Genomic DNA, 27,372 nt, shown 5'->3' on the forward strand with positions numbered 1-27,372 from the left:
GTTGGATTTTAAGTTCAATCAGTTAACACAGGCTTCTGAACAACTACTTTCCGCGATAACCAAATCTCGACTAAGAAACTGTTGAAGTTATAAAATATTATGTAATATACTGACATCTATTATGAACTTCATGAATTACCATCATAAATCCTGGCACACACACACACACACACACACACACACACACACACACATACACACACACTTATAAATTATTTAGCTTGTAGACGTTTAAATTTTAATGCAAGCCGGTGTACGTATGGGGAGAAATAGGTCGAGTTAATTATTGTTTTATATAAATTATTTCGCTTGAACGCAATACAGTTTATCTTCAAGAGGAGTGTGTGGGTGTACTCTTGACTTGCATTACGTTTCAATACAAAATGACAGATAACAGGTTATTGTCACGCTAGTTTTTCAACGAATTTACTGATATTTCTAAACCTCATCATGAAAACTGAACCATTGGTTCGATGTTAATTTATTTTAGTAGGTTATTTTACGACGCTTTATCAACATCTTAGGTTATTTAGCGTCTGAATGAGATGAAAGTGATAATGCCGGTGAAATGAGTCCGGAGTCCAGCACCGATAGTTACCCAGCATATTGGGTTGAGAGAAAACCCCGGAAAAAACCTCAACCGGGTAATTTGCCCCGACCGGGAATCGAACCTGGGCCACCTAGTTCCGCGGCCGACGCGCTAACCGTTACTCCACAGGTGCGAATGATTCAAGGTTAACCTAATCACGGAGACAATAATACTAATTCTTAATTACCTATTAATTAGTGTTGAAAAATACATGTACAGGGACATCATTTTAATTTTACTAACATTTTTAATATTAACCTGGCTATATCTTTGGATTAAAGGACTAGAACCGGAAACACCGCTTGCTCCCCCTTCCAAGACTGGAGTTCGATGATACTGGCGTAAAATGCAAATCACTTTACTAGGTATAGGAGGGAAGAAAAGTAATTCATTTATGTAAACTAGGAAATATTGCAATTTTGAGTTTCATAATTTTCATTAGGTTTCTGTTTAATCAAAATACAGTACTGTATTAACAATAAGTGTTTTTACTCACGAATTGAGCTATCCATTCGGATGTATTAACTATGCAGTGTATATTGTATTGTTAGAGCACACTAGCGTACAATATAGAGAATGAAGTTAAATTGAAAAATAATCATAATATGGATATTTAAACACATTTTTTAAAATGGTGGCCGTTCATTTAGATACAGGCTTTAGTTCTAATGTGCATATTATCCCACTATAGACTATTGTACGTAATCCCAATTACCAGGTTCGTCCTTCGTACCAGTAACTCATGTTGAAATAATTCTGTACCTACTCTATAAAAGAGACCTTACGTACTGTAAATTCAATCTTCACTTCTGCCCGATCCGAAAAGATAAATTTACTCAGACATGCTATCTACTGTCCGTCCAAGTAGTTACGTCGCAGAGTCGTAGAAAGGGAAGAAATCACGTGACAGTTAATTACTTAACGAGGCCCTTTTATTTAAGTTATTTTAAACAATTGTATGGGTATAGAATTCCTAATAGAAATTCCTAATAGAAATTAAGGTTCTCAGAAAAGAGCTCAGACAGCCCAGCCACTAGCATTTACAGAGAGGCGAATAGAAGCAGGTGGGGGAAACCGGGATGCGACGTAGGCAAATGGAAAATGATGCAATATTGAAAGCTCTTTCGTCACTGGAAAACGCGAACATATTTTTGGAGCGTACTGTTTACTATGACAGTAAGGCTACTGTGACTGTATATGCGGTCTTGGATCTGTGTGGAGGACGGTTGAACTTCATTAGCAGAAGGGGTGGGAGTGAAGTACATTAAAAAACTCAGGTACAATAAAAATTGAAGTAAAATAAAATGATGTCCCTGTATAACATTACAGACAGCTGATTAATTAGCTTACTCCTTGAAGAGATAGCAAAATATGTAGATTATGTTGAATGGAAATATAAGATTTATTATTTTGTCCCTTCTTCTTTGTTTCGGCAGGTGCTAACGGACTCACAACTGGCAATGTATTCAGATACGGTGAGATATTCATGTATAGTAACCTTATACTGATATTTTATACATTTTATGACTCGAAATAAGCCTATGTAAGGATCTGTGTATAATTGTCATACTTAAGATGAAAATTAGTCATAGCATACGTTGAAACTATTCGAATTTAAGTGTTCTGCCATTAATGAACGCCTACTAAAACGATAAAGGAACGAATGTGGAAGTTGACTGCTATTTATTTTATATGGATAAATACATGAATCATTACCGTAATTCCTCGCGTAATTTGCGCCCCCGCGTACTTTGCGCACCCTAATTTTTAAGGGATTATTTTGAACTTTATTTTTGCTCCGTGTATTTTGCGCACACATTTTACGTACATATTTTTTCAGTGTAGTAGGAATTACGTACATATTTTTTTTTTCAGTGTAGTAGGGATTACGTACATATTTTTTTTCAGTGTAGTAGGGATTACGTACATATTTTTTTTCAGTGTAGTAGGGATTACGTACATATTTTTTTTTAGTGTAGTAGGGATTTTCCTTCCCTACAGTCCATCGTAGGTCATTCACCAGCAACTGAAGTACCTGCTTCAGAAAGAAACCCCAAAGTCCCGCTACTTTAACAATGCTTGTCCTTGGTAGAGACAAGTTACCGGTATAGAAAATTAGCCCTACCGTAAATACCTACCTATACATATACTAATTGAGATAAACCCAGAACAGGACCGCTTATTTGAAAAATCCGCATATTTTACGCACCCCAATTTTTCAGTGGCCAAAGTTAATTAAAAAGTTCGCAAATTACGCGAGCAAATACGGTATATTCCAGTAAAAAGACAATTTTCATGAAAATGTCACGTAGATCCTTATTTACTTCAAGCCTTAATTTATAGAATAATGAAAATGTAATAATTAATTAAATAATATAGCTTGTTCCAGCACGGTTCAGTATCGATTCTGAACTGCCTGCTCATGCACAGATGCTCAATATGCGATCCAAAAAGACTTGAAGTGATTCTGAACCGGTTCTGAACTTCCAGTTCCCTGATCGAAAGTGGTGTGGAATTCGTTTCGGTACGAGTGAAATTGGTTCTCGATTAAGAGCAGGAACTGGGAATTCTGAACTGCTGACGCATGCGCAGATGGCTTAATCTGAGGTTAAGACTAGAATGGTTAGAGACTGGACAGGTTAAAATAAAAAAATAGTCGATCATGAGTGATTTGGAAGGTGATAGTGATATAGGCTATTTTGTGACGAATTAAGTTCGTAACATGAATATAATTTTAATAAGAGAAGAAACTCCGAAGGCCGTAAAAGAACAGTCCAAGAAACGTTCCAACAATGTAAAATCTCGAATTAGTTCTGAAAACGTACTCAACTGGCGCACGCGTCGAAAAATGTTCAGTATTAGTTCCAAAAGCGTTCTGAATTGATTGTTGGAACAAATCAGTTGTTTTACTTACTGAACAATTATTTTAAAACTGCAGGTTCCGTCGGATATACTCCAGAGCAGTACATAAAACACATCATTGGTAAGTGTTCCACGATTTTCTCTAACTCCCATTATCTTGTTTCTCATGTGCATTACTGTATAGGCTATAGTTTCTCTTTGTGATTTACAGGCTTCGAGACTTAGGACCCGATACAATAAGTTTACTGTGCATGTACTAAGATTGTTGACTCGTTGAAGGTAGCGAAAGTAGAGATGTATTGAGGTAAAAACGTTGCTGTTTAGAGTAGAGTACGGTAGTATGGGGAAACACACATATGTACATTCTGAAAGTAAATATACATTACACAATGACAATATCAAAAGTATGTGAAAAGCATTTATTCTCCTGTCTTTTATAAGCATTTGTGTTTAATTATACAAAGTGTTAATGGAGGAAATGAACATGTAGCAATTTTAATTTTTTCGTTTATCCTATTGGTCGTCCTTAGGAAGTGGAGTTACTGTACCGAATTGCAATGTACTACAATATACATTTTCAGTGTCTCAAACATAAATCCTTTTCGTTTATCTGCAAAACACAGTTCGTACTGTAAAAATCTCCGCTCTACGTCGCATGACGTGATAGGAGCAAAACGAAAAAACCTAACATCATTGCAGTCTCTAAGAGACAGTCCTTTATTCTCGAGTGATTCTATGTCCACTAATTTGCTGTTTGTATTACACAATGTTCCATATCCGTTATTTTTACATAAAATTGATTTCCACTTCTGTTTTACACGTTCAGTAACCGGTGTACTTGGTGTCTCATTAATTTTCTGTGTCATTTCCTCAATTAATTTGAGGGCTTCCGGCATCTCTTGCTCTGACTTTTCTAACCATGTAATACTGTAGTTTCAGACACAGTTTGAAAATAGGTTTGCATGAAAACCAAATTATTCGTCAGAACCTTCAAATCCAGAGCGTTTTCCTTTGCGTATTTGTTGGCATTCATTCTACAGTACCCCCACCCACTGTACGCTTTACCACTATACTCAGTACGCCGTTATGCTGATTTCCCACTGAACTACTCTATTGGGTCCGAAGTCTCGAAGCCTGCTGATTTAATTTATATTTTGTGTAGCATGCATGAAGAATCACAGTAATTTAGACGTTCCAATTAAAAAAATAAGTTTTTAAAACTTGGCCATTCACAAAAATCGTGCAATACTCTGGGAAATGACTCGTGTTATGATTATGATGAAAAAGTCCATATAAGTATACGTCATGTATTTTTTTAATTAGCCTCAGTCATACCGTTTTAAAAGTGGAACATATACGCTGATGATATAGGCGTTTAAATATACAGAAATACGATTATGAATGCATTATAAATGTACTAAAGTATATTCACATTATTATTATTCCCAAAGGACATTTTCAGTATTAAATCTGGTTTTCAAAGATCGTAAATGTGGGTGTACGACTCCAATAATGGCTGCTACTTGTATTAATAAAGTAATAAATAATCGTAAAACTGTAATACCCTAACCATATTTATAATGTATTATCTAAAATATATTACACGATGACTATTAACTCATTAGTGATTCTTAATGACCAAACTAAGCATGGATTACTATCCTCGGTAATGTTTACACTATTACAGATCATGAACATAACTAAAACAAACAAAAATACCTAAGTCTGTTTAGGATTAATTCAAAATATTTGTTGCTTAAATTTAACAAGTCTGAACGCTAAAGTTCATAAATCCTAATAGGCCTACTTACATCCTGCCTTATAAAATTTATCAAATCTATATATATAATTTGAACTGGTAATGGAAATTATACGAAAACGGCTGAACGGATTTTAATAAATGGCCCCTCATTTTGAAGCTTGGAACCCTAAGTTTTTCGGAAAAGTAGTAGTTTTCAGTGAAATGTCAATTTTCCTACATAATTTTCCTGTTTTCCAAAATTCATCTGTTGTCAGTTTTGAGAACTAATTTTGTTGACTCACGGCCGACTTGATTGAATTTCGGAACAAAACACACACTACAATAAACAATATGCTATTACACGAAGGCCATGACCTGCAGGATTGCCGACATATTTATAGCTCAATTCAATTTGTTATTAAAAACTTATTCTAAAGTGTATAATTTTCTGAGTACAGCTGTGTATTGGATATTCAAATCTACGAAACTTGAGGTGGTTTGATGACATTATTACCATTAGAAATTAAATATTATCACAGTTAATGTCATGATGCGTCTGTTCTTCATTAATTGTACGTAATATTGATGCTATATTGATGACATGAAAGTGAAACGTTTTGAGATTATGTAAGTAAATGTAGAGAATATCTTAATTTAGATCTTCATTTCTATAATTTACTGAGTGACTGCTATATATAACTAAAAAAACTTAAGTAAGATAATAATATTGTTATTAAAAATCAAATATTTTTATACTTATTAAACCAGTGGGGTTGGGTCTTTTTCATATACTTAATGGCGGTGTAGTGTATATATTGATATGTGTCATTGTCTTCAGTATTGGCTCGAGAGAGCGCAAAAAAGATAAAAAGATATTACTTACTAATAAAATAAGAGGCCTAGAAAATTTTGTAGTCTCCAGATCATTTCAGCAAGATCTGTTAGTAGGATAAAATGATTTTACGCTCTACATTTCAAGTTCTACATGCAGCAGCTATACGAAAATGCTATTGTTCGAAAGCTTAGCAAACCTGACATTTTTTTAACTTTTGCCTACAATCCACAATGACCTGAAATAGCTACTGCTATCGTCCTGATTGATACTTGCGTTTTCGCGTTGAAACTCAAAAACTGAAGTTGGATAGATTCAAGAAAAAGTATTTGGCCTAAAAAAATCCATTCAGAGGGAGTATGTTTCATTATTATGGAAGCAAATAACTATCAAAAAGACAAGCATTCTTCATTGAAAATAAATCTGAAAAATTTTTATTTGAACGTCTAACGAACTTAGTTTGCAGCAGTATTTGCTGCACAAGCCACTAGTATAATATAATGCCGTAAGTGTAATAGATACTATGAAGATTTTTTAATTGAATTTTCATTACTGATCAAAATGTATTAGTTCAAATTTTGTCTAAACCATTTTATATTGAATAACTCTTCTCAACTATCCAACTCACCTGGCTGAGAACCCGAGAAGAGCTATTCCACATCTAACGCCGGGAAAGCCTCAAGTCATACACGTTTGATATTACTTAAACATTTAAAAGTGCTATATTTATTATTAATATCAGCATTGAAATTTGTGTTTAAACTTACTGGTATAATCGTAAAATTTTTTGTAAAAATTAATAATTAATTTCATTTCAATGTGTGTAATAATTAATTCTTAATCATACGTCCAGGTACTAAAGACACGTATTTTATAATCTCATCAATGTAACTAAAATAATATATTTATTTTCTAAATGAGAATTAACTTAAATTATGTATTATAATCAAACCAAGATTGTTTTTAAATTTAAATTCACAAATTACATAACACTGATGAAATATATATTCCAGAACCAAAGAAGATTGGAAAAGTAACTGTGGATCATAATTCGTATGGTAAGTGAAATATAATTACGACACTAAAAATTATTTAACAAAAACTGATAATAAAAATAAAAATATTTAAAATATATTGAAACTGACTCAAGTTATAAATATAATATTAATATGTTTTTATCATTATTTTGTCTTCTCATAAATTGAAATAACTTTAAAATTTATCAATCTCATAATGTAAATTTTAACTTCTTAATACCCCATTAAAATAATGGAATATAAATATATGATTTGTAAAAAGAAACTAAAATAAAATGGATAAAATTAACATATCATGGATAACACAAACTGTTTAATAAATTTTACGGAATTAATGCTGTGTCCGAATGAAACCAAGAAGAGTAGTTGGCTATTATGTTATTGGAACAATGATCGAAGTGCTTTTGTACTGAACTTTAATGGAAGAAGTTAATAAAAACATCTACTGGGTGTTCATTTCAAAGTGTGTCATGACATCACTGTTGATGAGTCAGCGATTTGAAGCGAGTTTCAGCTTTTGTGTCAGAGAAGTTGCCTATTAATCAAGGCGTTCAATCTGAACTTGAGAACGTGTACGGTATAACTTGAACGTCGTAGCAACCATAACCTCTTTCGAACTGTGTTTTGCGCGGGCAAGTCATACGCAGGGTATTTGTTATCATCGGTAGGGTACGGAAACATTCCACAACACAAATCAAATGCTCCGTGTCCATGTTGACCGTCGAAATTAATGTCAAAAAATACGTAAGTAATCGTCTTAACTCTCTCCACATATCCCGACAGTAAGAAAAAAAAACCCACCTCAGTACATGTTTCGCCGTACTTGCTAGGCAACTTCTCTGGCACATAAGTAATACACCTCTGTGGAAGTGTAGGAAGATTGAATTCTCTAGGCTTATCGACTAGCCACATGACGGCATACAGCGAGCCATGACACACTTTGAACTGAACACCCAGTATAGCCAGCTTTGAATAATGCCTATGTATATTTTTCATACACAAAATGACAAACAGCACAAAATGATAACAAGGCACGAATAATCAAACCTAAGGGAAGGGTATCTTGTACAAGTAACTTCTCTGAATATTTAATTACTGTCATAAAAGAAAGAAAATATCAGTTTAAAATTATTTTTTCTACTCTCATATTAAATTCCCTTATACAGGGTAGAAGTGAAATAACCCCGCAGATTATAAGGGGCGATAGGGTGCACATAAAGTAATAGAAAACCTACATTACGTTTCGTGATTAAATTAAGTTGGAAGTTTCAGCAGTGTGGCAACATTGCCGCTAACAAAGTCGTCTTTCTTCTCGTAATAAATATGTAAGAGGTCAACGAACTCTTGTCTGTCTCTGTACGCAAGCGTTCCTTTCTCGTTACGATGTTGCAATCCGTTCGCGTGGTTCAGTGGCTTGAAATTAGTGATTCTTAAATTAACTTTACATGTAAACCGTCCGCGCCAAAAGGTTAAATGATTCCATATTAGATTTTCTTTCGATATGAACAAAAATCATGATCTTGTTAGCAATAATTAACAAACAAGAGCGTGTTAAACAGAGCTAGGAAGTTGGTACCAAAACTGTTAAGTTGTGTGAGCTTAGACTATAGGGTAAACTAGGTACTTATTGACCAGTATACGGTGATTGACCGGTTCCTTTTTTCAAGTATATTGTGAATAAACCACGATCGTGATTTCACTTTTTGCTGCATATACCTCTAGTAGCAACCCCTATTTGTGGTTAGTTGTCGCTGTTCATCCCACTGAGTTAGTGTCTGTTGTCTGAGAGGACTGAAATCGATTGGAAATGCAACTGAACCTAAACAAGTGTAAGTAACTAGAGGAATTGCTAAGAATAATGCACGCAATAATTTATTTATTCTGCAAAGAATACATAAATTCTGGTGCTCGTTTTTACACTCATAGTGTGAGAAGAGGTATAAGGTTTCCGTCCACAGAATATTATTTTGCAAAAGTTTTTATATGACATAAAAATGCCCCGCGGTCAATCACTATAAAGTGAATGCCCGCAAACTACAGTGATTGGTCGTTTATAAATTATTTGTTAGAATAACGACCAATGTGCTCTAATTCTATGTTTTCGGTTAAATGATGAGGATTTTTACAGGACTGATACTATATTTAATGCCTAATACAGGTAAAGTGAATTATATAGAGGAATCTTTACGAAACGCTATAGAACCTGTCCGCAATGGAATTGGTTTCAATGAAGCTGCCAAGAAGTTTGGTGTCCTAAAAGCAACCTTAGCGTCCAGAAGCAAATACCGTTGAAGGAAAAGTGTTCTTTGGTCCTCGTCCAGTGCTGGGTGAAGCCATTTGTAATAACATCAGAGAAATGACACACACTTGCTTCTGATAAGGCACAAAAGAGAAAAATGGAAGAAGAGGCAAGAGAAGAAAGGAAGCGAATAAGAAATGAAAGAAAAGGCAGCGAGAAGAGTTCTTTTCTTATTTTTTAACTTGGTTATTTAACGACACTGTATCAACTACGAGGTTATTTAGCGTCGATGGGATTGATGATAGCGAGATGGTATTTGGCGAGATGAGGCCGAGGATTCGTCATAGATTACCTGAAATTTGCCTTACGGTTAGGCAAAACCTCGGAAAAACCCAACCAGGTAATCAGCCCAAGCGGGAATTGAACCCGCGCCCGAACGAAACTTCGGATCGGCAGGCAAACACCTTTGCCGACAGAGCTACGCCGGTGGCGAATAGTTTTTAATGAAAAAGATCAGAAGAAGAGAAACGAAACAGACAAGAAAAAAGTGAAAATTGTGAAAATGTGTTGTTCAGTCACTAATAAATGAGTATTCAATAACTGTGCAGTAGACGGTCAATCACTAATAAGCGTGTGGTCAATAACTGTGCAGTAGACGGTCAATAACTGTAAAAGTGGACTTGTTGTGTTTATTTAATTTATCTTTGCATTAAAATTTTATTTTTTCTTTTGTTTATTGATTTTGATTTGTTTCTGAATCTTCACTTGACCCAATGCCTTTAAAATTCTCTCAATAAGTTACCACTGTTTTCCGCTATTTCATTGTTTTATTATTCATTAGCTTAAGTGGTCAATCACTATACAGTTTACCCTTTCTCTACCGAATGAAAAGTAGTAGCGAAGCTCTCATTGTCAGTCAACCAGAACGATAAACATGTACCCTACAACCAAACATGTGCTCAAATCGTCCACGGGCTTAGAAAAAGAAAACAATAAGTCAATTAGATAGATAGATAGATAGATAGATAGATAGATAGATAGATAGATAGATAGATAGATAGATAGATAGGTAGGTAGGTAGGTAGGTAGGTAGGTAGGTAGGTAGGTAGGTAGGTAGGTAGGTAGGTAGGTAGGTAGGTAGGTAGATAGGTAGATAGGTAGATAGGTAGATAGGTAGATAGGTAGATAGGTAGATAGATAGATAGATAGATAGATAGATAGATAGATAGATAGATAGATAGATAGATAGATAGATAGATAGATAGATAGATAGATAGATAGATAGATAGATAGATAGATAGATAGATAGATAGATAGATAGATAGATAGATAGATAGATAGATAGATAGATAGATAGATAGATAGATAGATAGATAGATAGATAGATAGATAGATAGATAGATAGATAGATAGATAGATAGATAGATAGATAGATAGATAGATAGATAGATAGATAGATAGATAGATAGATAGATAGATAGATAGATAGATAGATAGATAGATAGATAGATAGATAGATAGATAGATAGATAGATAGATAGATAGATAGATAGATAGATAGATAGATAGATAGATAGATAGATAGATAGATAGATAGATAGATAGATAGATAGATAGATAGATAGATAGATAGATAGATAGATAGATAGAGAGGCAGGCAGGCAGGCAAGCAGGCAGGCAGGCAGGCAGATAGATAGATAGATATTTATTTGTCATCAACATTTAAATTAGTTATGGTGTACCATAACTTATGTATACGGGTTTCACCATAACTTTCTATTAATATAACTACAATTAGCATGCAATCTCGACAGCCTGTTAAACTCATAACTCATCTACTCTCGCTATTAACCCAACTCCAAACAGTAAATTTCTTCTTATTGATCTTACATGTCCACCATCTGTTCGTTCCACACTTACGTTCCTTTCAGCATTCTACTCTTGCTAACTACTAAATTTCTACATAATTCCGTCTTTCTACATCACATCTAACTCGTAACATTTCACCCGGTTATACTCATTGGGATCTTTTTTCTACACGTCATTAGAATCTTATTAAATCTTGACCTGAGTATCTAGTTCACTTTAGTTTGATCATTCATTTCTTAACCACAATCAACACTCAGAAAAAAAAATAGAAAATTGTAAACACTATCACTAAGATCATCTTTCATAAACTTCACTACATCACTTTCAAAGATTTACTTCTTTACAGTAAACTTCAATCGGTAACTATATTTATTAACCAGCCACTTTTTAATTTCCCAACTTTTTTTTTTCAATTTTATAACTTTCTACCTGATTTCTATATCTATGATCCCCTAAACACATTTTCAAGACACTAAAACACGATTTACGACATTAAATCACCAAACTTCCTGATGTAATTTATATTTTACCGCTCATGCACCAACTTCTAAGAATATAGTTTTTTTGGCCCTTAAATGTACCCGTCAACGATAAAATACTGCCTTGTGGTGACGAAATCACTATCTCTTCACCCATCATACCTTTCGCATCCTGAAGGCAATAATATAAAAAATGATACATTGTAAATTTATTATAAACTTCTTAACTCTCAATCTAGAATAATTTACCAATACATGTAAAAATAACATACAAAGTGTAAATTATGATTATAGACTCATAACAAATAACAATGAACATGTTCATTTTATCAAAAGAAATATTCCTTCTACGTTCAGAAAAATAAGAAGAACAATATTTTTACTCTGAAAATATTCGTTCTACGTCACAAGACATTGCAGGAGAAAATCTGAAATATGATACAGTATATCTTACTATCATCAGGTGATCAACTATTTTGCCAATCTGATAGTTTATCTCGTATGTGACACATAATATTAAACCCATAATTGTTTTCAAGTATATTTTTCATTTCTATTATAATGACAGCTAGGAAGTTCGCAACGTGATTTTATTCTGATGTTGAATGAACTTGGGCTGTAACGCAACCGAATGCATAGTAGTACAGAAGCACGAGACGTCAACAGACCAGCAAAACAAACGAGTATCGACGGCTGGTAAATAAACTTGTCTTTCAACTAACATTTAACGAAGAATAATCCGGGGAAAAAATAAACGTGTTACATACTTCTGTTTGCATAATTATTTAATAATAGAGGAGTTTCCTTTCTTTCGAATTATGCATGATATCAATATTCTGTAAATTTATTATTTTATTTATTTATTTATTTATTTATTTATTTATTTATTTATTTATTTATTTATTATTTTGCTAATAACTGTAACATAAAATATAAAATATACAGAGAAACTTTAGCTCGCCCCTGAAAGAGTAGAACTCGTGCTCTGGGGCGGATTCCTGAATTGAAATTAATAATTATACAATAAAATTATAATTAATAATTATACAATACATTTTGCAATTATAGTATATTAATTTAAATTTATAATTTTTCAATTTTTATAAAATCCATACATAACTTTTGAAATTTAATACTAGAACTATTAGAATTGACAAGATTAGGATATTTAAATATAAATTTGTTATATATTCTTGGGCCTAAATTACTACTATGTTTAAATACTGTAACAGTGCTGCATTTTGGTTCAAACAATCTTAAAGAATTCATACCTTTTGTTTCATAACTATGAGAATACAATTCAAAATTATTTCGATTTTTATGTATGAATTTTATTAATACAATATAATAAATTTGTCTTACGTTAAGTACATTAAAGTCTAGAAACAAATTTTGAGATGGAAAATCAATAGGTTTATGAAGACATATTTTAATTATTTTCTTCTGTAATAAATAAAGTGGATTAAAATTGGATTTAAATGAGCTAACCCATCCTATAATTCCATACACAATTACCGATTGAAATAAAGTTAAATATATTGTACGTAATAAATTTATTGACAAGTAATTCCTCAATAAAACAAAATAATATACTATTTTACGTAATTTATTACAAAGGTAATTAATGTGATACAATATTAACAGAATAATTCACTTTGTTCAGAAAATAAAATATTAATATAAATTAACAATATTCTTCAAACTATTGACGACTGTACACAGCTACACAGAATAATACTATGCGATGTTTATGTGAACTGCGAATCGCTTGTAGTGGACGGGAGCAGGGCTAGGCGCGGGTGACATTTACGTATACTCATCGCTTACTCAACTGAAATCTACTGTTTTGGTACGAACTTCCTACCTATAATAACTTTTCAAAAGGAATTATCAAAGAACCAATTCTTGAAGGATACTTGGAATATAGTTCTTCGTATGTTTTCTTGTTACTATCACACTGTCATGGTAACCGTGTTATTTTAATTTATTCTCCCACTTAATTAGAATCTCAATCTGTTTCATGTCCCTACATCTATCGACTGTTCAACTTAAGAGTACGGCAACGTTAAGAAGGAGTACGTTACGAAAGAAGGTGAGTTATCAAATATAAACAAGAAAGTAAAAAGCAATGTGAAGTGTACGACATACTTTTACTTGCAGAATCTGAACGTGAAATGAATATTGAAAAGAAATACAGCACTTAATTGTAACTTTCCTTCTTTCCATGAAAATCTCCGATACGATCTGCATTTTCCAATACAGTGAAGTCAAGTCACCCAGCTCGAATAAAATTGATAAGGAAGAAAAGTAAGTGAAATTTTTGTCCTTTTTATAAATGTCGATGAAATCGTGATTTATGGTATAAAACAGTAAAGCAGGATTTTATACAGGGTGTTTCCGGGCTAGTGTTACAAATTTTCGGGGATGATGGTAAAGGGCACATGTATCAATTTGAGATAAGGAACCCTGGTCCGGAAATGACCGAGTCGAAAGTTACAAGCAAAAATAGTTGTGTGGAAATGAAATAATTTTATTCCTCTATACACGTTATTTATGTTTATTTATCTGTACATCTTACACATACTGTATTCATCTGACGTTGTTTACGTTGTCTACTTACAGTATTCCATTCAGTGTGCTGTCTGAGGGGTGGGGACAGGAAACTACACTAAAGCAATGCAGATAGCGTAACTGATGTGTAACGGACATGGTCGGTCCTGATATGCACGTCTGTAGACAGCAGTGTATGTGTACAAGTTGCAGTGTCCAGTCGATCAGTCCTAGTGAAATGGAGGAGTACACAAGAGTGGAATATGCAGGCGTGATTTTCGAATACGGATGAGCCAATGGGAACAATAGACAAGCTCACAGATTGTATCGGTCCTAGTACCCACGTAGGAGACATCCGGCCCATACCATCTTTCCACGACTGTTCCAAAAGTTAAGGGAAGAAGGGCACGTGGTGCCAAATTACAATTCCATTTCTACACAACTATTTTTGCTTATAACTTTCGACTCAGTCATTTCCGGACTACGGTTCCTTATCTCAAATTGATACATGTGCCCTTCGCCATTATTCCTGAAAGTTTGTAACACCAGCCCGGAAACACCCTGTATATGAGGAGAAAGAAAGTTAAATGTACGAAACAAAATAATTAATTTAATCTAGTGTTGCGTACAATATATTGTGCATTACTAGCATATAAACGAGAATGTGTTAGGGAATTGTTATTTAGTCTAATTTTAATTTTAAATTGTAAGTCTAAATTTTAGCAATCCCCTGAAAGAGGCTGGTATCGTGTTTAGAGGACGATTCAGTATTATATATTTTTCCATTTCCTGTATGTGTATGTATATATGTTTGTGAGTTTACGTATGTATGTATGTATGTATGTATGTATGTATGTATGTGTGTATGTATGTATGTATTTGAATAGATGAGTTGTCTAGGTGATAGATGAATGAATGGCACACATCTGACTGTATGCCTGAATTATTTACATATGTTTGTATGTCATGTACGATTAAAGGATGGCTTTATACTTCGTCCCGTGTGTAGGCCTACTCATGGAATTAATTGCATTAGCATAGTACTGTTGATAAAAGTTTCTAAGAAGTTAAAAATGTGTCGGTGTATCTTAAGGATAAACTGGAATTGGGTGGTAACTATTTCTCATTCATTACAAAGATTTATACATGCAACTACAAGACATCAATTATATAAGATGAGGTGTGTGATCAGTGTTGATTATTTGCCCTTTACGAGCGTCACTTCTTAATTTAATCCTAACGGCCACTGACGTCACCTAATGCTCAAAATATACCGCGAGATATGTACTATACACCACAAAATTGGACACATATTTTACTATTCATTATGTGCTTCCAGGTCCACCCATACATCTGGGCTTTATAGACGAAAACTTCAGAGTACTATCAGAAGGCAAGTATTATGTCAATATTAACGCTCTGTCATACGCTACAAAACTTCAGAGAAATATAAAAATGGTGAAGTTCCTAGTAATATAAGCATTTTTCACTAGCTGAAATGAAAATATAACTGGATGAATGAAGAATGTGTGAATGGTAGCGGAGGGGGGGCGTTGAAGCATACCATACGCCAGTGATGTCAAAGCAAGCGAATTTCTTTTACCTTGATGTCGTGCGCGGGCATCAAGCGCTAAGTATGGAAGGAGGAAGAAAATAAATATGAATAAGCAGCCTGTTGGATTAAGAAAACAGTGGTGCACAAACTTCAAACGAAGCGTGAAATTTTATGTTCGTTAACTATATATGGCTTCTTTCTGTTTGATATTTTATTTATTGTCTGTAAAACAAAAGTACTAACACCAATTTCTTACCATTGCAGTTTTGTTTTAAATTTTAATAACATAATAAAGAGTTAAGAAGGAATATTCACATAAATTCCATAGTATTACAATTACACTATACTAAGTGAATGAAACACATCATTCATAAAGAAAGTGATATTCCAAAGAAAGAGATTGAGTATGTCACGGTAAATTGGAATTGATATTGATGGTATCTTTAGCCTTATAAAAGTAATCAATAAACTAATAAAAACAATATTATAGTACAAGGCAAAGTTACCTAAGTATATGTTTTAACTGTAACTAATATTACATAACAAAACTCTTATCGCATTATGCTTTTAAATTGATATTGGTTCTCAACTTCCTATCATCAGTCTTTTTATTGCAAGTCTTTTTATGCAGTAATGACCATCATGATTTAAAATCTAGTATATCTGTTCCTTGCACCTCCTGCAATATGAAACTTCCAATAAAACAAAATATGCGCGGTGTGCAAAAACAGCTGACAGCCAATTTTTGAGTGAAGAAAGGATCGCAGTCCTGGACTCCGGATCTTTCTGCACTCAACAGAAATTCAACTCCATTTTTCAACCTTAGATCTCTTTAGATTGGGTTCTTTTCTACGCACAAAGGGGGGATATATCTCAAGATATATTTATAACTGAATTTCATAAAAAATTATTACTTAAATTCCTTCTGAAATCAACAATTCATTTGTGACCGATGAATCTATTTCCGAATCATGATTCAATATAAAGTAAGAGAGATCTATCATCATAATCATTTGCAAAGTAATACATTTTTCAACTCACAAATTTTCTTGAAAATAACCCAGTGTCTGTTTATGTTTTAGTAATTGGGGGTAGCAAGAAGAAGCCCTACGTTGTGAAGGAATTAGGTAAGTGCATATTCTAATGTCTATTGAAGTCTAAAATATTTTATGCAGATTGTTTATGCGTTAGCAAGATGTTTAATACTTCTAGGAGATTGATTTCAAGAGAGTATGAACATAAATATGGGAAGTATTATTAAAATTAATTTCATTTTGTATTATAATAAGACATGTATTATTAAGACACTGGAAGAGATTCAAAAACGGGCTCTGAAGTGTTGTCGGAAAAATTCACAATTAAAATGGGACACACTCATTGACAGGAGAACGCGAATTCGATTATGCGCAATGTTCAAAACATACAGAGGTGAGCCTGCCTGGAGAGAAATAAAAAATAGGTTGCAGCCGCCAAATTACTCTTCAAGGAACGACCACTCTTATAAATTGAGGGAAAGAAGACAGAGGACGGACACTGGAAAGTTTTCTTTTCTCAATCGTACTATCAGGGACTGGAATGCTTTACCTGCAGACTTACTAAAGGCTTTACCAATAACCAAAAATGTATTTAAAAATAGGTTTAAGGACTTTACTAATAGACGGTAGTGTATTATACACACTACGTAAAGGGTATAATATTGATATTTTGTTATTTGAACTGAGAAGTGTGTTGTGTCAGTGAAGTGTGTTTGTGTGAGTGAAGTGTTATAGTTTATATTGGTAGCGCAAAGTATTTGAACAGCGAAATGTTTTTGAAGTGTTAGTGACATCAGGATAATATCAGTGGAATGTGTCGTAGTTCCAATGCAGTGAGTGAGTTGTCAGTGAAATGAGTGTAGTGCTGAAAGGTGCTTGTGGTTTTAGTTCGAACTTAGGTTAAGATACAAATTAGACTTACTTTAAATGTTATTTTAAGTGATCTTGCTTCATTTAATTTGGAATGCTCCCTATTAATATTGTATTATGATTATTATTAATTATTATTATTTTAATTGTATTTTTATTAATTGTGTTTATTATTAATTGTCATTATTGAGTGCAATTAGCTATCACTGCCACCGGGTATTTACCCATTTGCAGTGTGAATAAATACATACACATGTTGAACAATGTATTCCGTTCAATAAATGTAAGTAAATAGAAATGAAAAAGTCCAAAATGTAGCAAGAGATGTAGTATTAGCGATATCAGTAATGAGAGTAATTATAATTATAATAATAAATATAATCAGGAGAAATTAGAGAAGTGTGCATTTCAAATGGTCTAAAGTCCCACGTAGGTGTAAAATTCTAGTAGTAGCCTAATCCGTGAAGATTAGGCCTAAAATTTAATAACAGGCGTTATTCTACAGAGTGATTTACGAGTATATAGATCTGACACAATTCTTTCATTAATTGTTTCAAAACGAATTGCGCTAGCGACAACTTATTATACCTAAAATGTAGAGGAATTTTGGGAGTTTATTTACCTCTATAGCAAATGTTGAAAATGTCCTCCATCCTGCATAAGGCACAACTCAACACGTCGTTCCATGTTACTGGCCACTCGTTGGAGGACTCTGTTGTTAGCTTGAATCTCCTGTGTGATGTTGTGCTTCAGATCGTCCAATGTCTGGGGACGTGTGGCGTAAACCCTGTCTTTTAAGTAACCCCATAGGAAGAAGTCCGGCGTTGTCAAATCCGGAGATCTCGGTGGCCACAGGTTCCTGGAAATTATTCGGTCTTCACATAACCGGATAAATGAAACCATGCTTCATCTGTGAACCATGTGATGGACAATATGGCAGAATTTTGCACAATGAATGTCTGAAACCAACGACAATAATTCAATCTTTTATCCTTATCTGGTTCCTGTAGCTGATGAACAACCGTAACCCTATATGGCTTTAGGCTCTCTGGCACATTGAGTAGGTGTACCCTGTCTCCTGTGACAAACGTCTTAATGATTTTTTGGGTGATTGCTCCAGTCGTGCTCTTACGTCAATAACAACAACCGTGGGAAGCCTAGATGAACGATGCTTGCCCTTTTCACTCACCAGAGATCCAGTTGTTTCCAATTTGTTTACCAGTCCCAGTACTGTGTTTCTTTTGGGAGGATTGCGAACACCAAATTCTCTCTGGTATGCCCTTTGAGTAGCTATAATTGAATTCATAATCCAGTATTGCTTCACAAGGAAGAGTCGTTGATTTAATGTGTACTGCATTTTCACGTTGACACAAAATGTCGAAAACAGCTGCCAACAATAGGAATAAAACACAAACATCTGCGCATCTAGTGCTGCCAACAATAGGAATAAAACATAAACATCTGCGTATCTAGTGACAAGGAATCGAAACTCCAGAACATTCTGCTTAATTTGGTGCTAAAATTGGGTCAGTGCTGCCAACAATAAGAATAAAACATAAACATCTGCGCATCTAGTGACAAGGAATCGAAACTCCAGAACATTCTGCTTAATTTGGTGCTAAAATTGGGTCATTGAATGAATTTCCAACGGAATAATTAAAGAAAGAAATGTGTCAGTTCTATATAAATCACTCTGTACTATTTAACAATTCCTTAGCAAAAATAGGAAAATAATATAATTCTATTTTTATTTTATTTTAGAACAAGTCGCTTATGTTAAGAAGCCATACACATTACATGAAATAGGTGAGTAACAATTCAAAAGTGTGTTTGAATTATATACTATAAAATGAAAACGAACCGAATCTACATTATTTAGAATTGCATTATTTGTTGCATACTCGAACCTATTGTTATTCATGATGAAAGATACCAATTCCCAATGAATAGCGCACCACAACCAATTCGATTTTTATTATTTTACTTATTACAGTTCAAGATGCTAGACGCCTATTCCACATCTATTTCTAATTGAAAAAGTACTAACTCCACAGAAATCACGTTTTTCGTGTGAAAATAATCTAATTCGACACACGATAATCGTAATTATAGGTTCAACTGCTAACATTTTGCGATGACAGAGCCAAAGGTGTATTATATTAATTCATTACTTGAAGCAATTTCAGACATCTTTTATCGATCGTGCAAACTATCAGAGTGAAATAAAAAAACAAACTTTCTTCTGAAAATTTGTATATCTTGGAGGTGGGCTCTTTTCATATTGGCTGATTCAATTCTCAAATTTATATCATTACATTCAGTTATCTATAGAAAATATACAGTAACCTACCTATGTGAGAACATAATAGTAGCTACACCCAGAATTTTGCTGTGGTCTACTCTAAGGGCAAAAGCGTGTTTAAGTTTTGTTAGAACATTAAAAGATTATTTCAGATTATTTTGTATACAGGATGATTCACGAGGATTTACTGTTCCTTTCGAAGCTTATTTCCGAAGACATTCTGAGCAAAAAATGTCATGAAAACATTTGTCCTAATCTCAATATTTTCAGAATTACACTAATTTGAAATTGTTTGTAAAATACCGTTATCCTTTAGTTTTAAGGGTAAAAGAATATTGCTGGTAAATAATGAACTCTTCAGGAATATTATTTCTTTAATTAGCTAGTATTTTGAAGCTAAATATGTATCGTGAATTCCATAGTTGCTTCGTACAGATTTTTTTTTTCGACTTTTAACTACAAGATTACATTTCCTTACGCATTTATCACAACTGTTACAAATCACGCTACTTTTGTAAATTCTTCAAGACTGTACATTAGGATGCATAACAGAGGTCTGCATCGGACATTTTCGCTCGAGCGCCAAGTAGTTCATAGCATAATCCGATAGGTAGCGCACATGCATCATGGGTAAAATTGTCACGAGCGATAAATCCTCGAACGGTATAAGCCGAGCGCTAGACATTCGTTCTTGTTACAGTGATGAACTGTGTAGTAACATCATATATCTTTATCATTTCGAAGCTTTGCGGTGTTTAACTAACCTCTCCATAGTACAACTACAAAACTTGCTTTAAAATGTAATATAAATGTTGTAGGGAGTGATTTTGTTTTTGCCCCATCTGATAGATGTTATTGGACGTAAATGTAATTATTATAAACGGAGAACACAATCACGATAATGCAAGAACTTTATCAAGTTTTCTAGTAATAATAATAATAATAATAATAATAATAATTATTATTATTATTATTATTATTATTATTATTATTATTATTATTATTATTATTATTATTATTATTATTATCTCTAATAATTAATGTATCAATCTTTGCGTCTGTAACAGTTGTGCGGCATGATTATTCGTTTTATTATATTTTCTGTGACGTTATCTCTGTACTAATATTGTTATTAATCTACTGCTATATCAATAATATTTTGTAAAACTTTTCTACATTGTCGGAGTATATAGGCGGAACACTATGTATGGACCTATCATATTATATATGTGGTAAATCAAATATTGAATAATTATTAATTAGCAATAATAACTGTATATCGAAGTTTTTCATACTATTTTATTTATAACTTCATGTTCCTGTTTTGGTACGTTCCATTGACTGTTCCATTAAACGTTTGTCATAAACGCAGAAAATAAAGCCTTATTTTTACCGTGTGAGCAAAACATATGTGTATCTTATCTGTCGCCTTCCATACAAGATAAGATATGTTGGTGAGATGACCTTGTACTGTGCTTCTATTTATTACGAGTCTATCACGACCGATCGTATCTCAGTCGAGGGTGCGACACTCGACCGAGTTCAAGCGAGCGATTTAACTCCAATGCAGCACTCTGATGCATAATTAAACTGTAAAAAATCAAGTTCCTAAAGTCGTATGATTTGTAACAATTTTTATGATAAGTACGTAAGAATGATGACATTTCTAGTTAAAAAAAGAAAAACAAAATCTGTATTAAGCAACTAACAACACATTTTTAACTTCAGAACACTAGCCAATTAAAGAAATGTTACTTCTGAATAGTTCACTTTCTATTTGTAATATTCTTTTACTCTCAAAACTATAGTCAAAAGGTATTTTACAAACAACTTCAAATTAGTGTAGCTCTGAAAATATTAATATTAGGACACATGTTTATATGACATTTCTTGCTCACAATGTCTTCGGAAATAATCTCCGTAAGTGGCGGTAAATCCTCGTGAATCACCCTGTATAATTTTAATTTTAGTATACAATTATGTCAGTTCCTTTTTTTTTTTTTTTTCACTTAACTTCTTATCGTTACAACTGACTGCTATACAGATGTTGTACTATACATTGTTAAACATTGGTACCTTTGTACAGTACTTCACGGACCACTGGAAGCTTTCGATGGATGGGTTGTACAGTTGGAAGAAATAAGGATGTGCTCATAACGACACGATATCCTTAATATAAAATATTTCTGCGCTATATTAAGATCACTTGATTGAAGGACATACCGAGTTTATAGTGTCAACAGATATTATGTAGTTATATCAATATTTAGGCAATAAATAAGACGCTTGTCTTTTCAGGTTATGGCGTTCAGAAGAAAAAGCCCATCATTCTTCAAGAAATTGGTGAGTGTAAAAATTTATTTTAGATTATGTCGGATGGAAAATATGAAAAACATGAAAAGAATTTGTACTAATGAAAAGACTGAAGCTAGATGTTCGTTGAGAGAAAGGCATAATACTCACTTGTTCGTTTGTAAAATCAGACAGCAATGCTTGCATCTAGTAAAATATTAAAAATAATACTCACAATAAACAGAGGAAAATATAAACGCTGAAACAACATATATCATAATGTCTAACGTCGTATAGAGATAAAGAGTTTTAAGTGCCTGGTCCTTAATATTTATTATAGTGAATAACAGTCAGTATTATTGTCTTAATAATAAATTAATGGGAGAGGACGGTATTTTTTTCGTGAAAAATGAGTGAATTAAAAAAAATTCTTTAAAATACTCTGTGATATGTGTGGAATGCATAGCATAACATTTTGTGGGTATTTGTGCCCTTATCGGATGTTGAGTCGCCATTTTTAAACTTCCTGCGTTATGGAGTTTTAAATCACTCGCCCACTTTTATTGTTATTCCCTGTAAATTAAATTGTCAAAAAAAAATTTTTTTTAATGCCCTTTAATATGTGTGGAATGCGTTGCATAACATTTTATGGGTATTTGTGCCCTTATCGGATGTTGAGTCGCCATTTTTAAACTTCCTGCGTTATGGAGTTTTAAATCACACGCCCACTTTTATTGTTATTCCCTGTAAATTAAATTGTCAAAAAAAATTTTTTTTAAATACCCTTTAATATGTGTGGAATGCGTTGCATAACATTTTATGGGTATTTGTGCCCTTATCGGATGTTGAGTCGCCATTTTTAAACTTCCTGCGTTATGGAGTTTTAAATCACTCGCCCACTTTTATTGTTATTCCCTGTAAATTAAATTGTCAAAAAAAATTTTTTTATATACCCTTTAATATGTGTGGAATGCATTGCATAACATTTTATGGGTATTTGTGCCCTTATCGGATGTTGAGACGTCATTTTTAAACTTCCTGCGCTATGGATTTTTAAATCACACGCCTGCTTTTATCGGTTTCCAGTAACTTCATTTTTTTTTTTGCCACATTGCCAGACAAAAATGGATATAATTTCTGAACTATTAAAGATACATGCATGGACACACATTCTTGAGACTATTAGGAAACTTTTCTCTGTAACAGAATTTTGTTAATTGATTTCATTTTAAAAATACGTCAGTTTGTTTGCAAGGAAGGTAATCAGAAAATTGTTATTAAATTTTAATTGTTTATTTTACAAACGTAGGGACCAATATCAAAATTCTGCTACAGACAGTTTGTAGAAAATGCTTTTGCAAATACATTGCAAAAAACTGTTTGAATCTATCTTTAGATATATCGGTTTTAGTACAATCCTTTATTGGGTACACTTTTTTTCCAAATTTGGGCCCCCAAATAATTTTTTTTTCAAAATATTTATATTTGGTTGAGTTGCTACAGCTATGAGCTCTCTACATAAAAAATATTAATATTTTACACCAAATAGGAAAAAAGTAAAAAAAAAAAAGTACCATCCTCTCCCCTTAAGAACTTTTGGAAAATCTCATATTCAATGGTTAATTTTCAATGAGTATAATATAATAATGTTTATTTATTTTATTTATTTATTTAAATTCAAATATACAGAATAAAGAAATATAATTACAAAACAAACAAAGAGAAATACAAATAAAATAATACAAGCAATATAAAAAGAAGATACAGTAGTATTAACAAAATTTGAGACCGAATGAGCAGCGCTCGTGCTCGGTCGCAGTTCAGATATAATATTAAAATAAAAAATAATAATATAAATAAATAAGTAAAATAAAATAGGAACTAAAATATAATTACAGTGGCAATGGAATTATATAATATAATATTAACACTAGAGAAGAATATCGCACGTGAAAAGTAACTACTAATATATATTTCAAAATTATAAAATACAAATATAATATAGGTTGATTAATTCATACACATAGGCTATAAATTTATTTAATCAAATTGAAGATATTAACACGTTTCTAATTTTCTTGTTATATCTTAGTGGGTTACATGTTAGAAGTTCTGGGTGTAATTTAGTTAAAGCATTGTACAACCGAGGGCCAAAATTTATGCTATGCTTTAGACCGGCAGATGTGAGACATTTAGGTTCTACTAATGTTGAATTAATATTTCGTCTTGTGTCATAATTGTGTGTCTGTAATACAAACTTATTACGATTTTTATGATAAAATTTTAACAGCGTATACTTATAAATTTGTTCAATATTAAATACATTAAATTCAGAATAAATTAATTTAGTTGGATAATCGAAACGTTTCTTCAAACAAATTTTAATTATTCGTTTGTGTAGTAAATTTAACGGACTAAGATTATTTTTTGTAATTACTAATGTAATGCTTTGTTTTAGGTACTTTAGATTATGGAATACAGAAGAAAAAGCCTATCATTATTCAAGAATTAGGTAAGTGTAGAGGTTATATTATTCGGATTATATCTGATAAAAATGCGAATGACATGAAAATCATTTCTACTAACCAAGAGAGAAAGAAGTTTTTTTTTTTCGAAATAATGCCCAATGCAAACTTATTTATTTGGAAAGTCAGACAGCAATGATTGCAACGAGTAATTTGGACACCACATAAGATGATGATGATGATGATGATGATGATGATGATGATGATACTAATAATAATAATAATAATAATAATAATAATAATAGTGAAATTAAAGAAAGGCAAAGTATGAAAATTTATACTCTCAAGTGTTTCTTGCTGTCGGTATGGGAACAAGGATTTTCGCGATGTATTAGCGGTTGTTCTGTATCGCTGTGAAACTTGGACTCTCACTTTGAGAGAGGAACAGAGATTAAGGGTGTTTGAGAATAAGGTCCTTAGGAAAATATTTGGGGCTAAGAGGGATGAAGTTACAGACGAATGGAGAAAGTTACACAACGCAGAGCTGCAGGCATTGTATTATTCACCCGACATAATTAGGAATATTAAATCCAGGCGTCTGAGATGGGCAGGACATGTAGCACGTATGGGCGAATCCAGAAATGCATATAGAGTGTTAGTTGGGAGGACGGAGGGAAAAAGACCTTTGGGGAGGCCGAGACGTGGATGGGAGGATAATATTAAAATGCATTTGAGGGAGGTGGGATATGATGGTAGAGACTGGATTAATCTTGCACAGGATAGGGACCGATGGCGGGCTTATGTGAGGGAGGCAATGAACCTCCGGGTTTCTTAAAAGTCAGTAAGTATGTACGTTACTAAGTAAGCAAGTATGTTGTGTAGGATGTAATGAACATCAACATTTTTATATTTCATAATAATTTGGTGTACGGTTTATATTTTCCAAAATCTTTAAATTTTTCTCCTCCTTCCGTATCTCCACAACTACCAATTAATCGGGCTTTCCAAATATTATAAGCAGACAACCGAGGTGATTGTTTTCCAGGAAACACTTGAAAAATAAAAGTTACACATTCCACAAACAATAATAATTCTAAATTCCCAAGGGAAATTCAGAATTATTATTTTAAACGTAAATTAAAAAATGGTTTTGAAAGCTTTGTATTCAATGCTTACTTCCAAAAAGCATAAAATAATGTACCGGTAATGCTTTGTTTTTAGGTACTTTAGATTATGCCGTGCAGAAGAAAAAACCCATCATTATTCAAGAAATAGGTGAGTACAGAGATTAAATTCAGACTACCGTCTGGTGAAGAAATCGTACATATATAGTATTCTGCCAAATTGCAGGTCTTTCACTGCAAACCCAGCATTATACAATATTTACCATTTTCTTTGTGTCCGCATATGACCCATATATCTTAATGTCGTCTATCATTTTAGATTATGGCGTTCAGAAGAAAAAACCCATAATTATTCAAGAAATAGGTGAGTACAGAGATTAAATTCAGACTACCATTTGCTAGTGAAAAAATTGTACACACATAGTATTCTGCAAATGGCAGGTCTTTCACTGCAGATCAGCATTCTCCAAAATTTTACATATTCAGCTTTCTTCATTGTGTCTGCATATGACCCATATATCTCAATGTCGTCCACACCTGTGGAGTAGCGGTCAGCGCGTCTGGCCGCTAAACTAGGTGGCCCGGGTTCGAATCCCGGTTAGGGCAAGTTACCTGGTTGAGGTTTTTTCCGGGGTTTTCCCTCAACCCAATACGAGCAAATGCTGGGTAACTTTCGGTGTTGGACCCCGGACTCATTTCACCGGCATTATCACCTTCATATCATTCAGACGCTAAATAACCTAGATGTTGATACAGCGTCGTAAAATAACCCAATTAAAAAAATATATATCTCAATGTCGTCTATTATTTTAGATTATGCCGTGCAGAAGAAAAAGCCCATCTTTGTTCAAGAATTAGGTGAGTGCAGAGATTAAATTCACAATACCATCTGCTGGTGAAAAAATCGTACATACATAGTATTTTGCCAAACTTTCACTGCAAACAGCATTTTTGCTCTTTGTCTCCTATTATGATCCATTTATCTTAATATAGTCTATCATTTGAGATCTTCTTCTACACCGAATTCTTCTCCCGTTAACTATTCCTTCCAGTGCATCCTTCAGTAGACAGTTTGTTGAAAGCTATATGCAATGCACATTTGTTTCTTTGGAAAATCAGACAGCAATGTGTCTGCATTGAGTTAATTGGATAACACAAAAAACAACAACAACGGAAGTTACAATCTTTTGCCAGAAAGTATTTGTGTTGTATTGTAACCAGTGTTGAGTCCAGCCAGTATAAGAACTTTATTTTATTCTTCAGGGGAGAGAAAAAAAAAAAAAAAAAAAAAAAAAAACAATGAGTACCGTAATCTGATTTTTGCATTGAAGTAAGAACTTGATAATACCGAGAAACTTTATTATATTTTATATGTAGAAAACTATTAATTTATAAAATACTATGTTTTCTTAAAATAAATGTAATGTGTTGGCAAAAAAATGTTTCATATTGTGTCAGTCTCCAGTGACCACAACAATCAGGGATAATTCAGACATTATTATTTTAATGAAAAAATAAAGACTTCTAGAAAA

At 33.0% G+C, this 27,372-nt stretch overlaps 1 protein-coding gene across 1 annotated transcript in view; it reads left to right on the forward strand.

The window, feature by feature from the left end:
* The window catches only part of LOC138696235 (uncharacterized), an 89,719-nt gene that overhangs the window by 42,305 nt on the left and 20,042 nt on the right, over nt 1-27,372 (forward strand). The window contains exons 14-26 of the mRNA XM_069820950.1: nt 2,026-2,064; nt 3,528-3,572; nt 7,038-7,082; nt 13,702-13,740; nt 13,911-13,955; nt 15,538-15,591; nt 16,836-16,880; nt 19,419-19,463; nt 22,258-22,302; nt 24,710-24,763; nt 25,938-25,991; nt 26,160-26,204; nt 26,654-26,698. Coding sequence (XP_069677051.1) covers nt 2,026-2,064; nt 3,528-3,572; nt 7,038-7,082; nt 13,702-13,740; nt 13,911-13,955; nt 15,538-15,591; nt 16,836-16,880; nt 19,419-19,463; nt 22,258-22,302; nt 24,710-24,763; nt 25,938-25,991; nt 26,160-26,204; nt 26,654-26,698 — 600 coding nt within the window. The remainder of the gene's footprint in view (nt 1-2,025; nt 2,065-3,527; nt 3,573-7,037; nt 7,083-13,701; nt 13,741-13,910; nt 13,956-15,537; nt 15,592-16,835; nt 16,881-19,418; nt 19,464-22,257; nt 22,303-24,709; nt 24,764-25,937; nt 25,992-26,159; nt 26,205-26,653; nt 26,699-27,372) is intronic.

The sequence above is a fragment of the Periplaneta americana genome, chromosome 1 (assembly GCF_040183065.1).
Source record: "Periplaneta americana isolate PAMFEO1 chromosome 1, P.americana_PAMFEO1_priV1, whole genome shotgun sequence".
In the NCBI taxonomy this organism is placed as follows: Eukaryota; Metazoa; Arthropoda; class Insecta; order Blattodea; family Blattidae; genus Periplaneta; species Periplaneta americana.